General features: G+C 41.7%; 1 protein-coding gene across 3 annotated transcripts in view; it reads right to left on the bottom strand.

The window, feature by feature from the left end:
• Positions 1–18,578, bottom strand: part of CDKAL1 (CDK5 regulatory subunit associated protein 1 like 1) — a 463,104-nt gene that overhangs the window by 236,326 nt on the left and 208,200 nt on the right. For all 3 annotated transcript variants that reach the window (XM_025205731.1, XM_006024966.2, XM_025205732.1), the window contains one exon: positions 6,900–6,996. In XM_025205731.1, coding sequence (XP_025061516.1) covers positions 6,900–6,996 — 97 coding nt within the window. The remainder of the gene's footprint in view (positions 1–6,899; positions 6,997–18,578) is intronic.

Below are 18,578 nucleotides of genomic sequence, written 5' to 3'. Positions count from 1 at the left end.
GGAGGCAGAGAGGGATCTTGGAGTCATAACTGACTCCAAGATGAACATGAGCCAGCAGCGTAACGAGGCCATCAACAAGGCCAATTGCACCTTGTTGTGTATTAGCAGGTGCATGACTAATAGATCAAAGGAGGTGATGCTCCCCCTCTATGCGGCACTTGTCAGGCTGCAGTTGGAGTACTGTGTCCAGTTTTGGGCGCCGCACTTCAAGAGGGACGCAGGGAATCTTGAGAGGGTCCAGAGGAGGGCCACTCGCATGATTAGTGGCCTTCCTGATAGACCCTATGGGGGGAGGTTAAGAGAGCTGAATCTCTTCAGCCTTCACAAGAGATGGCTGAGGGGAGATCTTGTGGCCACCTATAAATTTATTAGGGGAGGTCAACGGGGAATATGGAAAGAGCTGTTTACTAAGGCGCCCCAGGGAGTGACTAGGAATAACGGGTGTAAACTAGTTGAGAGTGGATTTAGGTTAGATATTAGGAAGAAATTTTTCACAGTAAGGGTGGCCAGGATCTGGAATGGGCTTCCAAGAGAGGTGGTGCTATCACCTAGCTTGGAGGTCTTCAAGAGGAGGCTAGATAGTCACCTGGCTGGGATCATCGGACCTCGGTCCTCTTTCCTGCCAGGGGCAGGGGGTCGGACACAATGATCCATTGTGGTCCCTTCCAACTCTACAATCTATGAATCTATGAATTCTGATTTAGAAGTTTAGTAACATGCTCGAGTTCCCCCTTGACTTAATAACATTCATCAGCTGCAGCACACTTGCTACTCACCCAGTGAAAGTGACTTTTTAGCAAAGTTAAAATATTAGCTTTGTTTTTTTTCCATCCTAGCAAATCAGGGTAAAAAGATTTTTGTAGATTTTTAATGCCAGACAGAACCTAATTCTCTGCTCTGACGTGTATAAAGGAGGTCACACATCTTCAACCTTTAGTTTCAATACTGAATCCAACAACAGTCCAAAATTTTCTAAAAAGTCATCTAGCTTTCATTCAAACACGTAAGTACAGAAAACCTATGAGACACAAAAAACCATGAAATGTGTACCGATTGATTACAGAAAACCATGAAATACTAAGAACACTTCATGACAGTTATCGAAACTGATTTAGTTGTAATTTTTCCATTCCAAGGCCACCTCTACACATGCATGACAGGATTCACGATTGTGGGATTCTGCATTAGATTCAATTATGCCTTATTGCAGGTGTAAGGAAAACCTGATCCTGGACTCCTCCTGCACTGGCAAGAAGTGGGCATCCATAGCTGGGAGCCCCCTTTCTTAAGGAGGCTCCCAAATGTAGGGGCCACATGTAACCAGGGCCAAGAGACCCCACAACTGACAGACTCTTGACCCAGGCTGTGTTGGAAGCGCTTGTGAGGGCTCAGGGGTTTTATGCCGGGCATGGTGCACCCTAGCAGTTAGGAGCCCTGCCAGCTGACAGGGCTCCCAGCTATAGGAGAGACCCTGCTATATGTGAAAATTAAAGTTTGATAGCAACCAGCTATAAAGTTAGTACCCATTTTCAAGATCTAATTTTATGGCTGGTTGGAGCTTTTTATTGTGTGAGCCACTTTGCATGTGTAGCTATCTTAATGTAATTGCACAATGATGCAAAAAACACTGTAAACACCACAACTTCTGAAATTTTTGTCTTTGCCATCTGTTTCAGTCATGCTAACTGTTTAACACCTCTGAGTATTTGATGAATTAGATCTTTTTCTTGTTTCAAGTAAAGGTTCAGTGTAATCAAAGATATTTATGGGCCAAGCACACAAGGAACTGGTGCACTGAGGTGCAAGGATGGAACAACACCCCTTAAAAGACAGCTCCCACCAACAATGCACAGTAGCAGAAGCTCTTTCAGGAGCTCCTCAACTGAGATTCAAATGTTAAAAACAATACCAAATCTATTCCACGACACCCTGTTAAGGACTACCTCACAGATACACCAACTTAGCAAGACACCTTGATAACCATTACGCAGATGAAGAACAAAGCACGTGGTCCCGATGGAAGACCAGCTGAAATTTACAAGGTAGAAAAAAGCCCTCTCACCAGCTACACATTGTCATTATGAAAATCTGGAAACACGAACTGATTCCCAGTGACCTGAGAGATGCCAGAATCGACATTATATTCAAGGAGGGGGATGGTAGCAATTATTGTAGCACTACACTCCTGTTTATAAGTGGAAATATTCTCACCTGCATTCTCCTCAATAAACTTACTTTTCTTGCTGAGGAGATTCTAAGTGAGTCCCAGTGTGGTTTCAGACTGTTCACAGGTACAATAGCTATAATCTTTGTCCCTATGCAGCTACAGGAGAAATAACACGAGCCACACCAAGATCTTTACATGGCCTTTGTTGACCTAACTAAGGCCTCTGATTCTATCAACAGAGAGGCCCTATGGAAGATCCTGATAAAATCTGGAGGTCTGCCAAAATGTTGTTACCATTATCAGATTCCTCCGTGACAACATGATAGCAACCATCATAAGCAATGGCTCAGAAATGGATCCCTTCGCTATGAGACCTGGCATCGAGCAAGGATATGCGATTATACCAACACTCTTCTCTATTCATACAGCAGCTATTCCACATCTCATTGCTGATATACTTCCATCTGGAGTCAGCATCTAATATCTCATGGATAAGAATCTCTTTAAAAATCAATTGGTTACATTCCAAATCTAAGATAACCAGCACCTCCATAACAATCTTCAATATAATGTTTTTTATGTCGTGCGTGCTCACTCTACTGAAAAACTCCAGGTCACTCTTGATTGCTTCTGTGAAGTATATGAAATATTTGAACTCATTGTCAACTTCATGAAAAGGTAACAAACAATGATATTCTCCTACTTGGGTAACATAAACAATGATATTCAGCACCAGATAAAATCTGCCACTGTTGCCTTTGGACATCTCTGAAATCCTGTCTTTGATGATCATGACATCAGAACACAAACCAAACAACTCGTCTACAATGCCGTTGTCATCCCTACTTTGTTCTATGGGTGTGAAACTTGGATGATGAATCAGGAAAGCCTAGGAACTTCAGAATGTTAATTATCAACAATGTCTTTAGAAACCCTCCATATCAATTGGAAAAACAGAAGGATGAAAGCCAGCATTTTGGCTTAAGCAAATATTGCCAGCACTGAAAGCATTTTTATACGGCACCCACTCTGTTGAACACGATATGTTGTAAGAATGTTAAAATCAAGTCCCATGATCCCAACTCACCAATGGTAACCAATCTAGACATGAGAAAGAGAGATTCAAGGACACCTTGAAGGCCAATCTGAAGAAATGTATATTATCGTCTATACCTGGGAGACTTGAGCACTGAATTATTCCCCAGTGGTACTGTGATACAAGACAAGGCATCGATCATTTTGAGCAAACATATTAGTATGAAGGTGGATAGATGAGAGAGACAAAAGAACGAACTGTGACCCAACCTCACTAGGATCTACTTCTTCCTGGAACTATTTGCCACATTTGCAATCAAACATGAGAAGGCTGTCATACTTGTATTGAGGGACTGCCAACAAAGCCATTCTTTCCAGCCACCCTTAGGTGAAGGTGGGAAGTAAACAAATACACTCAAAGAAAAAACAGGTGCATCGGTTTAATTCAGGGGTCAGAAACGTTTTTGTCCAGAGTGCCAAAAACACCCCAACCTCGACCCACTTGCATGCCATAGGCAGGCAGCAGTAAAGCTATGAGAGACCCAATCCACACTGCTGGCAGTGGATGCACGTGCACCTCCACATGGACAGTGGGGAAGGGCCCATGATTGCGTTGCCCTGGCTCTTTCCCTGCCCTGCACCACGAGGCACGGGTTCACCCTCCACTGCCACGGAGCCAACGCCAGGGCTTCAGAGCCTGGTATAGCAATTTGTAGCCTGCCCACTACCTGCTGCAGCTCCCCACAGCCTAGGTCAGCTGTAGCAGACAGACAGGAAGCTGCAAACAGCTGCACCAAAATCGAGAGGCTTGGCCAGGCTCCATGGTACCAGCTTAGCTGTACATGAGCCTCAGGGAGCACAGCCATGAAGGGGCCTGGGATAGTGCAACCCCAGCCCCTCCCCCACTGTCTTCTCCAAGGCGTGCATGCAGCCACCACCACCATGCAGCCTGGCCACAGCCCAGCGCAGCTGTCTGCAGCCTTCTAGCTGCCTGCCATAGCTGGCCTGGGCTCTGGGCAGTTGCAGCATGCAACCAAGAGCCTGCAAACAGCTGCACCAGGGTCTGGAGCCCCAGCACTAGCTCTGTGGCACTGGCAGCTGCATGTGCACCTTGGGGTGCATGGAGGGCAAGGGCCTGGGGTTCCACTGCCTCAGGCCCCTTCCCAGCCATGTGCCGAGGCATACATGCAGCTGCTACCACCACAGAACCCAGCTGGGGCAACAAAGCCTGGTACAGCTGTTTGCTGCCTCCTGGCTGCCTGCCATGGCTGGGCCAGGCTCTGGGCAGCTGGGCTTGCAGCCTCACCGCTGCCTGCTACAAGCAACCTGGGCTCCATGGCCAAAGTCAGCTGTCCAGAGCCTGGACTGGCATGCTGAGCAAAATGGCCTTGTATGCCATGTTCTGGCACATGTTTTTGGGGTTGCCGACCCTGGTCTAATTTATAGACTATAGTCAGTTGTGTATTCTTTTATGTGTATGTTGACATATTAGAATGCTTCATATTTACACAATGAAACTACATTTTAAAAGAGAGAAAAACCCTCTTCTTCACCCTCTATGGGTCACATGGGGTACTAACCTGAAATTCTGTGCAGAGTATATGCAAAAATGCTTTTTCCATCAGGCCAGAGTAAACCCAAGACAAGATGATTTTAAAGAGATACTGAACTTTGTTTCTCCCTGCACAAAAAAAGAGTGGACCCCAGCTGCCAGCCCTGAAAAGTTTTCTGAAGAATCTGTAGGTGTCTTTATGGCAAATGGACTGCCATGCAGAGATACCCAAGCCAGCCGAGGTACTGAAAGACATACCTATGACACACCCTGACCTCAGGTGTGGCCAGGGTGCCTTTGAGTCACACATCTGAGGTGTTCTCCTACCTTCAGGGATCCTCAACCCCCCCACCCCTGCTGCCTGACCACTAAGAACAGAATGAGATGCTCTAAAGGTGACCTCCCTGACCTATAGTGCCTCAAAATTACTTGCTTCATTTAGGTCTTAACCAAAGCAGACAGTATTTTGCTAGCCAGAAGAATCACACCCTTGTCTGGTTATGCACTCAGAATAAATGCACCCCCGCTTTCAGAGACGAGACCTGCTTGTATAGTGACATACTCTGAAATCATGCTTACCTTGACAATAAGTAAATTATGAAAGATAACCAAAAAATTATAAATACAAGAGGAAACATAGGAAATCAGTAACCATATACTGCAACAGACAGATAAAAGAATAAACAAACAAAAGAGAATATCAGAGCAATAATTTGGATTTACCCTGCATCTCATACCCCAGAAGGCAGCTTTTATCTACCTGAACAGGTTAAAAAACAGCCCCTGCCTCTGACCTTTCTGCCAGGGCCCCCTACCACTCCTCCTCCTCCTCTTCAGAATACTCCATCTGAAGATACTGAAGATCTGAAACTTTTCCCTATACCCGGGAAAACTTAAAGACAAAGACCTGCTCTCTTGGCAAGGCTTAATACAGCTTATCTGATCATTCATATGCATCAGCCATAGGATTCTTGGGAAGCCCCACATTATGCCCCCACAAAGGTTCACGTTTACCAGTCTAGAGGTCTTTCCAAGTCCAATTACAAGCCAGAGAATATTTGATTCCTTTCAGACATGAAGGTTAGTAATCCGGTATCTTAAAGATATTGTCTCTCACTTAATTTCCCCACTATTAAAAATGTCTTCCTCAGTATAGCCTGAATAGCCAGGTGTTACTTTCATAGGGTCCTTTAAAAATGTAAAGGCATCCTTGTCTTGTCTTTCAGACAAGGATGCCTTGCCTAGATATAGCCTTGCTTGGCAATTTAGCCCACCCATGTTGGCTAACGTTTGTCAGTGATTGCCTTTCTTTAGCCATTTATCCTTCGAGCCTCTCCCAGGTATAAAATCTGTTATACAATCCTAGCCCTAGTATAACTTATAAGAAACACATTTATGTGAAATATCACAATTCATATAAACATAAGGATAAGACTGAACACACTTTGGCATTACCTATATGTACCTTAACTCGTGGCAAGACATAGTCGTTTCTGCAGCTTGCTTGTGGCACAAAGGGCCGATTTTGCAGGCATTTCCCGGCATCCCCACCCCTTGCCGCACACTGGTAGAGAGGCCTCTCCATCACTGCAGACAGTCAGCAAATCTCAAGCACATGAGAGTGGCTGCAGGGATTGCTGCATTGTCTAAGTATCATGGTAAAGATGGGGGGATTCTAAAACAGTCAAGCAGAGTATTATATGAATAATATGTTCGGGGAGGGGGGTTAGGTTGATTTCACAAGAAATCAAGGCCAATTGAACATTTACCATCAATCACAAAAACCATAAAACCCTGAATTAAGTAGGTCCCTACCTATATGTAGAGACTATACATGCTATATCAGTAAACTCAAGGAAATATGGATAACAACCCATGACCACCGCAGAACACAGTGAGGTTTGTGGCAATACAGATACATTAGTGATGCTCCCCACCCAAGCCTATACTTCCTGCTTCTCAACAGGGCTAGCTGGGGTACCTGTGGACATTATTATTCTGTGGATATAGGCTCTGATTTCTGAGTGTAGGACATTCCCCTGAGCCTTACCAACTGGTGAGTAGATCGCTATTGAGTAACCATTCACCTTTTTAAGGCAAGAAAACGAATATTTTAACAGATCTTTAGTTGATGCATATTCTTACCCCTATGATGCTTAGGCCTTTTAGGTAGTCCTGACGAGGTTGGGCTTGTGGGACACATCCAGCTAAAACCACTTTCTTGTTTTCTTCTTGGGCTTTCCTAAAATATTAAATTAAAAAAATTATTTTCCTTAAAGTTGATTTCTTTGAATTGCATAGTAACCACACAAAGGATAGGGATTTTACACAGCATTTGTGATAAAACAGTGAGAATTCTTCATTTGTTCATAAAAGGAACAACTATCATTGTAGGCTTTACTAAATTGAATGGAATTGATTTAAGTTTGGTCCTCCATTAATGAAATACCTGACAAATTCAAGATTTATGCTACTTTTTTTTTTTTAACTATGTTAATACAAGAGATCTAACACACTTCCCAGAATATTGCTGCTCTGTGCTAACATACAAAAGTACTAACCTGGAAGTCTTAATAGTCTCTGGTTGGCCTTTATTTACCACAACTGTGGCAGAGGGATATATGATTGAGGGAGCTGAGATACAGGTATAAATTTCCATTCGTGCCACTCATGTAAACCATAGTACATTTTTTGTGAACCAAAAACACTTAGACATCTATTTAATATCTGCCTGGAATGATCAATTAAAACTGTCTTTCAAACCCTTAATATTAAAACTGGATTGAATATTTTCAAGCTTGAACTGTTTGCTTTTGCCAAATTAAATATTGATGTAAATATTAATTTATATGATTCCTTAGCCCTGGCACTACCTTGCCACCTAGTGGGAACCTGAAAATACAAAGATCAAATAGTTAAAATCCTTTCAACCTTTTAAATAACATTTTGATTCACTCATCTGGAAACAAAGCTACTTTTCAGCATTAATAGTATATAAAAAGCATTGAAATAAAGCATTTGCTTCATTGACAAAATAGGGCAGAAACCCTAGTTTAGGGCTAATAAAACTTTACAAAGAACTGCTAGTTTAATATATAATTTTACAGTCTTATACCATTCTAGTTGTAGTTGGGAAAAAAAACACAAAACCAAACAAACAGAGAAGGAAATTCAACATTTTAAATTAGTTCCATTGGTCCAGACCTATTACTGTTTTCCCCTTAGAACTGGGTCCAAAAATGCAGTGAGAACTGCTTCACACTGTGCTGCAGGCTTCTGGTACACCAAAGCCATCTGTGTAGTGGACTGCTGTTTTCTCCAGCAACATACATATTCAAAAGTTTTGCTATTATCCCTGGGATAGGATAGGATAATGTCATGACATTTTTCAGAAATGCACTCCAATCAAAGATCAATTGCTGCTTCTGTTAACCACACGCTGTTTGGAGGAAGTTCAGGCTTTTTACTTAACCTCTGGAGGTTAGGTCCTGTAGGGTAACTTAGGGGAAAGTAATACTCCAAGAGTGCAGTCAGCAATGCTGCACTTCTAAAGCTGAAAATGTCTGATATGCGGATTTCTGAACCTGCTAACAAAAAAAAGTCATGTTGGAAGTCAAGTCCGTGCCCAGTGCCTCTCTTCCTACTGCTTAAGAGAATTCATCTCATAACTGTAAAATGGATACATTTGCTTATTTAATTACAGGTCAAGTTTAAGAACAACATTATTCATGCCCTGAACAGCACAATAACTGCCAAATAAAACAGGACACTGGCTATCTTGTTCACTACCTTGTCTCCAACCATGCCCAACACCATATAAGCAGAGGAAAGGGCTAAGATCCCCCAAAGGAACAAGTTTTGAAATAATTAGCAGCAATGTTAGGAATAATCTTATCTTATATGTCAAATGTAATTGTAGATACCGTCTTGTCTTATTTGTACAAAAGTCTCAATTATTTAACGTTACAGCAAGGATTACAAGAAATTGCAGACCTCAGTAATTTATGGAGTCATTTTAATCAGTAGTAGACTTGCAAGAATAACCTATTTGAAAATACCATTTCCCATCTCTTCTTCAACACAGTAGTGTAATTAGAGCTGGAAAAAAAGGGCACTAACCTATCCTGGGCACCAAGTTAGAAAGGGCACAGGAATCACACCCCCAGCCCAATGGAATCTGTATCCCAGACACAGGAGCAACCCATGTCTTACCCAGGAACACCAAAACAATTCCCGGAAACTGCTGCTGCTTTAAAAGCAATAGTTGAGGCAGGCAGAGCACATAGCAGTAGCAACCACAGCTCAGCTAGGGACTGCTTAGGAGTTCCCACCATGAGTAAGACTGTTGCCCCCTGCTCAGAATGTGTGCACACTATTCCCATCCCCCATGGCTTTCCCATAGGGCTTGCCCAGGGTGCCAACTCTGCTTGTTACACCTGTTTTTACCATTAAATGAATGTTGCTCAAAAGCTAGTTACATGCATTTATTAAGAGAGGGCTGTTGCCAGCTACATGCTTGCGAAACTTCTGCTCTTCCAGCGGTGAGAAAAAAAATAATTGCCAAAACTTTAACAGAAGCCCATTCATTTTATCATATTGCTTGTATTTTCTGCAAAAATATCATGCACTGTTTTGTGAAACTCCACAACCCTGAAAAATTAACAAAAAAACTCACTAGTCATATGGCCTTACACACACAACCTATTGCCTCAAGGCAAAGTGATAAGACTAGTCTCCAGTAACTAAAGTTTACATCCCTAGACAACTGAGCATCTGGTATCATCTGCTGCTAGAAACAGCCTTCTCCACCTACTTGAAAACTTGTAAGAACTGCAGAGGGAAAAGCTTTCACTCAAGTCTTTTTAGTTAGGAAAAAATAAACAAATTTTTCCCCTGACACATTAAATGGCATTTTAATGTTATTCATAGCTTTAGCATTTTGTAAGATCTTCTGGGACTGTAACTGGAGGTGGAAAAAAAAGTTAAATAGAATATATTTCATAGTAAGTATTAGCTTAATTTTACATTTTGAAAGTTTTAAAGATGCCTAGAGAATAAAGAAGTTCATACACACTGAGAACTTTTGCTTCCAAATGTATTTAAGCAGTAAAGTTACACTACATTTTCAGTCAGTTTTCATTAATAACCCTAAATATGCTGTGCTGTTCCACAAAACCCATCACAAACATGAAAATCACTAAAACTGGTGCATTAATGTATTTGCTTCATGTTTTTGAGAATTACATGATGAAAACATACACCACCACCCTACAGTTATTATTTAATAAGCCTTGTTCAGATTAACAAAAGCCTACCACAAAAATTGTTCTTCAGAAATGCAGTTAGCATAGCAGCAGTGTTATAAAAGCTTTTATCCTTTAAAAAAACATGAATGCTAATGACAATAATACTTAATGGAATCTAAATGTGGCATGAATAAATTCATCATCTTTTTTACACTTTTTATATTTTTTGCAGTTAAATGAACCTTCCTTTGAACTTTCATTTTAATTGTATCAGGACAAGTTTTCTAGAAATGCATTTGTATCTAACAATGTTTTATCAGACATGCATCTGAATAGAAATTTAATTAGACCTGATTAAATTTAGGGTAAGCCCTAAAGCACTCTAAAATGTAGAGATGTGGAATACTGCAAAACCCAAGGAATGTGTCCACAGTTTGGTCATGAATACACGCTATACAGGTGAGTTAAGGTACAATCTTTGATACAGTTATTCAATTTATATGAAACTATAGCTATAGCTCCCCCAAAAGTCCTCTGATTTCTAATCTACCCTTTATACCTGTTAGTACTACGACCACCTCTCATCCCTATATCAAGGCTTTTTCCCATTGCCCAGAACCAAAAGAAAAGAGGTAACAGTGGACATAAGGAGTAGAGTTTTAAAAACAAGCAAACCCCACCCCCCCAAAAAAAACAACCACCAACCACAAAACAATGGTGACTTTTACCCTTAACAGGAGAAATGCAACTGAAGCAGTACTTATGTGAGAAGTGAGGGTGAAAAGCAATCATGAGCTAGGCATGCCTTTATCTGCACTGAACATTCACCAGCCACTGAAAAACATTCCGATAGAAGCATAGAAAAAAAAACAGAAAGGGAAGGACTTACAAAAGTCATTTAGTCCATCACCTTGCCCCAAAGGCAGGATCAACTATACCAAAATAATCTCTAACAGATATTTGTCTAGCTCCTTCTTAAGAACCTCCAAGAAATGAGATGCACAAGCTCCTTAGTTTATATTTTCCAAAGCTTAACTATCATGAAAAGAATTAAGAGAAAGTTTCCCTTAGGCTAGGGACAGAATTTACACATAAATTGGTATAAGTGATCAGAAACTGGTTCAATTCTGTAACAAAACAAAATGGCCAAAACCAGTTTAAAATAAACCTGGATGGATGCAGTATCAGACTGAACTGATTTAGGTTACATCAGCTTATTGAACTTCTGTCCCAGCTCCCCTTCAGATTCAAGTTAACTCTCAGTGTCCCCCCCAGCATCCCAGGATGCTTTGCACCTCCCCCACAATCCCCTACCCCTTGCAGGGTGGGAAAGCTAGCATTGGTCCAAGCTGTCTGCTCCAGCCCAACAGGGAGGTGTGCTCTAGTGCCTCTTGATTTCCGGCTTTGGCTACTGCAGGCATGTGGCTGTATGTCCAGAATTAAAAGTGAATGCCTGTTCACTTGCTTATTGGATCAATCTATGCAGTTCAGACTAACCTTGGGCCTTGGGATTCAGCCTTGGGCTTTTTGACTATCTGTATTTAGCCATCATATCTTAACCTAATATCTCTTGTTGCAATTCAAGCTGTTTCTTCTTGTTTTATCCCTATTAGACACAGAGGGCAGATTAACCTTCCTTTCTGCAATAACCTTTTTCATATTTGAAGACTGCTATCATGTCTCCCCTCTTCCATCTCTTTAGACTAAACAAAACCAGTTCTTTCAATCTTTCCTCATAGGTCATGTTTTCTAGACCTCTGAAATTTTTTTTCTTTTTCACGGGCCCTCTCCAATTTGGGCATGTCTTTTTTGAAGCTCAGTACTCAAAATTCCATCTGAGATTTTGACACTGCTGAAGAGAGTAAAACAATTACTCTGAATATCTTTTACATGATACTCCTTTATAATACATCATAATATAGCTTTGGCTTGTTTAAATAGTGGAACATTGATTCATGTTCAATTGTGACATGTTATAACCCCTAGATCCTTTTCTGCATAATGTAGTGAGTCATTCCCCATGCTATATTTGTGCATCTGATTTTTGTGCATTTCTTTCATTTTGTTGCAGATATGGAAAAAATACATATCAAAATCTGTATTTATCCTTATTTTGATGATAGGTTGTTGGTGCCCCCTCCCCACTGCCTGCAATGGCAGGATTAAACCTCCCCTTCCCCTCAGGCTACTGGTGTCTGGCCACCACAGCTCCTGGTACACAAGTGGAGCCTATCAGTGCCCACACCCCACCTCACCCCCCGCAATGGTGGGAATTAAATCCCTGCTTCCCCTCTGGCTCTGCCCCTGCTCCTGCCACTGGAGCAGTAACATAGGTGAGGAGCTGAGTACACCTGGCAAGGGCTGCTGTAGCCTTGCCAGGCAGACCTGGCAGCTCTCCAGAGCAGGGCTTCCCACCCCCACCCCTTTCTCAGCTAGCCAGAGCAGTGATAGTGCTCCAGCTAGGGGGATGAGGGGGTAAGGCCAACCCTGCTTTGCTGGAACAGAGAGCCCAGCCCAGCCCTTGGCTGCAGATCATGCTGGGATACTGGAGGACTCTAATTTAACTTAAACCAGGAAGGGGTCTGGGACACAAGTTCCATAAACCAGTTTGATCTCAATCGGTTAAGCCTGATTGAGGCTACATTCAGCCAGGTTTATCTCAAACTGGTTTCAGCCATTTTGAAACTGGTTTATGTGCAAGGATCTTCTGTTCTATTACAGGTTTAAACCAGTTTCTGATCACTTAAACCGGTTTATGTGTAACTTCTGTCCCTAGCCATTAAGTCAATTCTCAACCAGGGTACCCCAGCATGTTGGGGTGCCTTAAGATCCTTTCAGCGGTGTCATATGGTGTCTTACAATGTTAACACTATTAAGTGTGTGAATGTGTTTCACAAGACAAGCCCAGAGATTTCAAGTAAGAATTCCTAGCATTTAAACCATTCTGACCTGTTGTGGTTTTTGAGTTCTTTGCAACAGAAAATTGCTCTATTATCTATCTTTCTGTGGTCAAAAATCAAGTGAAAGTTAAGAGGTGACATTTTCCAAGGTGAATCTAATAAGGGATGCCATGAGTATTGAAGGGTGCCACGAGTCTCAAAAAGTTGAGAACCACTGCATTAAGTGAATGCCAGGTCCTAGAAATAAGGCAATGCAGCCATCTTACAGCAGTCCTGAGAGTGCATACAGAAGCTTTCCAAAGATAAGAGCCAGAGAACAGCATCAGGGCACATATAAAGGGCTACTCTAAACTAGCTAAATTGCCTTATTTCTGGTATTTGGCCCTGGTTAACTGGGAGCAAGCATGCAGGGCCTGCTTCTCAGTATGTGCTCAGTTCCAGATCTGCACGAACATATACCACATACCCGAAATTAAAAGCAGACTGCTCTGAGGGAGAAGAAAAGTTGGTTAACTGTAAGCTGGTCTGCAGGAAACAGACAGTAAACTTCCAAAGCAATGTGACAGCATCAAATTTGTGAAGCTGAAATATTAAACCACTGTGTAATCTCAACACTTTCTATTTCATATATGAATTAATTATTGCTACCATTTCTGAGCTACCAATAAAGAAAATCGCTTTTATCAGGTTGCAAGCATTCATACCAGTTTTGCAGAAATGTAGAAATATACAAATACCAATGTAAATTAGAAAGTTTTGTTTTGCTTTGTTTTTTAACAGCCTGTTGCTGGTGAATTTAAGCAGCAGAAGAGCTCAAAAACTAACATAAATCAGCCCATACTTAAAGTATTAAATATCAGGTAGCTGTAAGTCAGGTCTTAGCAAGACAGATTACCTGCTAGGAGTAAGCACAGAAAGTCTGGACGTATGCAATTCAATGGTGTATGAAATGAAGTTACTTTTCAGCGAGATCACAGAACCCTTGAAAAATGATGATTACTGTCTGCTTTTCATGGAAAAGAAACTGTTATAGAATATTTATAAAATAATAATAAAAGGAACAACAGCTGTTGAACAAGTCTTCATTATCTGGAACAGGAACTGGGAAGCAGAATAAGACCAAGTAAATCCTACTTGGTGGATGGCAATAAGCTGCACCAGCAAATATACTTTTATGCCAATAAAATTTGCCTTTACTAGGATAAAGATGTCCTTAAAAGCCATACTCCCTAACTTCACATTGCTATACCAGAAAAAAATGTCTAGTACAGACTTGGCCTGATCTTCATCAGACTCAGGTCATTGCTTAAGTTGTACACTGAAAGCTACTCATGATATCATTCTTTCAAGTCCTAATGAAAAGTAACACATAAAGCTTCATTGCACCAAAAAAACCCCCAAAAGACTATCTAGCAAGATGCAAGGTGGTGAAATAATGGGAAATGCGTCATGTAGAAAATCCAGAAAGGATCTATCAGTCATTAAGAAACACTCTTGGCCAAGTTGCCTGTAACTGTTGGTCTGCATGAACATCCATACATGTCCTGAGACTCATCTAGTAAAGCTTATGCAAGCCTTGGGGAATTCCACTTTCCAGCCTGGTAGAAACAGTTCTCTGCTATCTATGGAGAAAAAGCAAATGATCTGTGCAGAAGTACAAAGTGTGCTTACAGTACTTCCTCACCCTATCAGTTCTATCCAGTCCATCTGCTATAGCTGATTTGCAGGGATCTAAAGGTCTTAAAAGCAACAACAAAAAAAGTAACACTCCTGAAATGAAGCATGATGGAGGAGACTTGAATGGCTCCCAAGTAAAGAAAGAACAAAATAACTCCTTTAAAAAAAGTAACCACACCTGGTTACTTCTAGCCAAAACAAAATTACACCAAAAGCAAAATTCAAGCTTAGATGCAGCTTCTCCATTTACTAGTAACCAAAGAAAAGCACCAAGAAACCAACACTTGTACTCCAGGGGCAGATGCCAGCCACAACTGCACTCCCTGCAAATCCTGAGTCCAGGAAATCTGAGGACATGTCAGCATTATGATTTGACAGATTTCTAGCCAGCTTGAAGAACTATCTGGTTCTAGTTATCAGTTTCCTTATTTTCTTCCTTTGCCTCCAAATAATGTCTACAGATTTTGCTTGTAATACATGACAAGAAGTAAAAAAACTCTACTGCTGCTAACTGTTGGAGTTCACAGTTGCTTTCTGAGCACCAATTTCTAGAAAAGCAGCCCTCAAGTTAAAAAGCTGCTTCCTCTGAACATGTCTTGCTCAGCAAAAACTAGCTAGCACATAAATCCTCAGGGGAAAATAAAATTACATTTTATCCTCTTTACAAGAGTAAGCATGTCTTTATTCCAAAATATTACAAAACAAACAAATGCCTGTCTCATGAGACATGAAACTCAGGTCCTGAAAGTATGTGGTTATTGCGTATCCCATGGAACTTCTTGTAACAGTAGGAATGTTAACCACAGGGATACTACTACAGTCCAATCTTCACATGCTACCTACCCAAAATATCCCTTGGTATTAACACCATATCGCCACTGGGCATTTTTAAACAAATGCTGAGCTTAACCTTCAATAGGGTTACATTTCAGTAATTGGTGAAGTCTTCCCTAAGGCATTCCTTTCAGACTTCAAAGCTTTAATAATGATGTAACAATCTTTACAGCCCCAAAACATCAGACTGGCAATTTTCCAGGAACAAGGAAGGGGTCAAGAATTAAAATCTCAAATTTAATCTTGCCTCCACTAACAACTTTTGTGGCTCTGGGCAAGACTGGATTACCCAACAGAATAGTGGGAATTTTTTCCACTGAAATTAAGGATCCATGCCACTGCCTCTATAGCCTTTGGGGTACATTAAGATAAGAACAAGTTCCAAAGTGAGCTACCATCCATCCAGGCAGGGTAGGATTAGAACATGCAATTTAGATTAATTTAACATTATAAATTAAAACCAGCCTTACAAAATTGTTGGGGAAACTTCTCAGCTGAGGCACAAACATCTCACCATTTCAGTTTGAAAAGGTAAATTATCAAGATTCCATTTGCCCTTCCAAAAAAGATCACTCTGGCTGACCAGAAGAGACTTTTGCAAAGCTGCAGCCATAACTATTCATTGTTGTGGTCATGAATCAGAAAGAAGAAGGGCTGGAAGGGACCTCCATGGATAAGCACAGACAGTCAAAAAGCATGAGGCTGAATCAATTCAATCTTTGCAGGTTAGTCTAAACTGCATAGATTGAACCAATAAGCAAGTGAACAGGCATTCACTTTTGATTTCAAACTTGCAACCACATGCCTGCAGTGGCCCAGGCCAGAAGTTGGAGGGCACTAGAGCATGCCTCCATGCTCAGCTGGAGCAGACAGCTTGAGCCAAAGCTAGTCTGCCCACCCAGTGAGGGGAGATTTGCGGGGGAGGTGCAAAGTATCCTGGAATGCTGGGGGGATTGTGAGTTAACTTGAATCTGGAGGGCATCTGGGACAGAAGTTCAGTAAACTGATTTAACCTAATTCAGTTAAGTCTGATACTACATCCATCCTTAAAACGGTTTTAGCCATTTTGAAAGTGGTTTGTGTGCATTGAACTTCTGCTGTGTTACAGATCTGAACTACTTTCTGATCACTTATACCTATTTATATGTAATTTCTGTCCCTGGCCCAGAGCTCATGTAGTCCAACTTCCTGCCTGAGGCAGGATCATTCAAATCCAAATCCTTCTATACAATTCACAATCTAAACTCTACATAACACTACCATCAAACCTGACACAACACAGCACTAACATGCTAACCTACCAAAGGTAAAGCAAGAGAACCATGGCAGCCAACATCCTGCTTCTATGAAGTACTGTCAATATATGTTTGAGAGATCCAGGTAAAGAGCCATGCCCGCTACTACAGAGGAAGGCAAAAAATCCCCACGGTCCATACCAATCTGACCATGTGATAAAATTTCTTCCTGACCCCAAATATGGCAATCTGTCTGACCTTGAGTAGAAGGGCAAGAACCTCCAGCCAAGAAACTCCGGCTTTCATCTCAGCATTGGCACACCCCTGTCCAAGTTCCCAGCCGTGGCTGTAGCCAACACCCAATGTCTCTGAGTAAGGCTTAAAAACACCCTGACATGTAGCAGAATGGGAGGAAGGGGCAACCAAAGCCCAGAAGCATGGGAAATATCCCTAGTAGAACATAGGCATTGTTACACCTACCTAATCCTCAACCAGTGTCCAACCTCTTCTTGAACACCTCCAGTGATAGAGAGTCCACAACTTCCCTAGGCAGTCTATTCCAGGGCCTCACTATTCTAACAGGGAAGATGTTTTTCCAGATATTCAATCTAAGCTTACTTTGCTGCAACTTCAAGTCATTGGTCCGCACCCTCCTTTCTGCAGCAAGGAAAAAAGGTGCTTTCCCTCTTCTTTATGGCAGTCCTTCAAGTATTTGAGGACTACTATCATATCCCCTCTTAAGCACCTTTTCAGCAAACTGAACGTGCCTAGCTCCTTCAACCTCTCCTCATATGACTTGCTTTCCAAGCCCTTTATCATCCTTATTGTCTGCCTCTGGACCCTCCGGACCCTCTAAATTCTACACAACCGTTTAAAAACATATAGCTCAGAACTGTGCACAGTACTCCAGACAAGGACTAACTAGTGCCAAATAGAGAGGCACTATTACCTCCTGTGTCCTGCACCTAATGTTTCCATTGATACAGCCCAAAACTGCATTCATCTTTTGTGGGGCTGCTTCACACTGCAGACTCATAGTGAATCTGTGATCTACCAAAAAAGACTCCCAAGTCCTTTTCAATAGTGCTGCCATCCAGCCAGCTGTCACACACTTTATATTTGTGTTTCTGATTACTCCTCCTGAGGTAGAGCACCTTACATTTGTCTGCATTGAACTTCATGCTGTTAACTTTAGCCCAGTTTAGCCCAATCTGTCAAGATCCTTCTGAATTGTGCTCATATCCTTCAACTTGTTTGCTATCCTTCCCAGTTTTGTATCATCTGCAAACTTGCTCAAGAAGTTTTCTGTTCCAGCATCCAAACCATTAACAAACAAACTGAAAAGCAATGGGCCCAGGACAGACCCCTGTGGAACTTCACTTAAAAATCTCCTGCCATTCTGACACGGATCCATTAATAATTACCCTTTGTTGGCAGCTTTTTAGCTGGTTATCTATTCACGTTGTAGCTGTTTTTGCCTTGCCCACACTTCTCCATTTTGTTTATGAGAAGGTCATGGGGGACCTTGTCAAAAGTCTTGCTAAAGTCCAGATACACTAGATCCACATCATTCCCTTCATCCACCCAAGGAGTCACTTTGTTAAAGGAGATCAGATTTGGTGGACACAATTGTTCTTAGTAAATCCATGCTGGCTGTTTGCAATCAACTCTTCCTCCTCTAGATGCTTGCAAATGGCCTTCCTTTGGATATGCTTCAGTAACATCCCAGGTACTGAGGTGAGCCTAACTGGTCTGTAATTCCCTGAGTCCTCCTTTTTGACTTTTTATAAAGAGGGACATTATGCTGGCCCTTTTCCAGTCCTATGGTATCTGGCCCATCTCCCATAACTTCGTGAAGATCATTGTCATGGGCTCTGAGATCTCCTTTGCCAGTTGCTTCAGTACCCTAGGATGAAGTTCACCCAGCCCTGC

This window comes from Alligator sinensis, unplaced genomic scaffold (genome assembly GCF_000455745.1).
Source record: "Alligator sinensis unplaced genomic scaffold, ASM45574v1 scaffold342_1, whole genome shotgun sequence".
NCBI lineage: Eukaryota > Metazoa > Chordata > Crocodylia > Alligatoridae > Alligator > Alligator sinensis.
The sequence above is the reverse complement of the archived record's forward strand: the minus strand, read 5'-3'. Positions and strand labels throughout refer to the sequence as shown.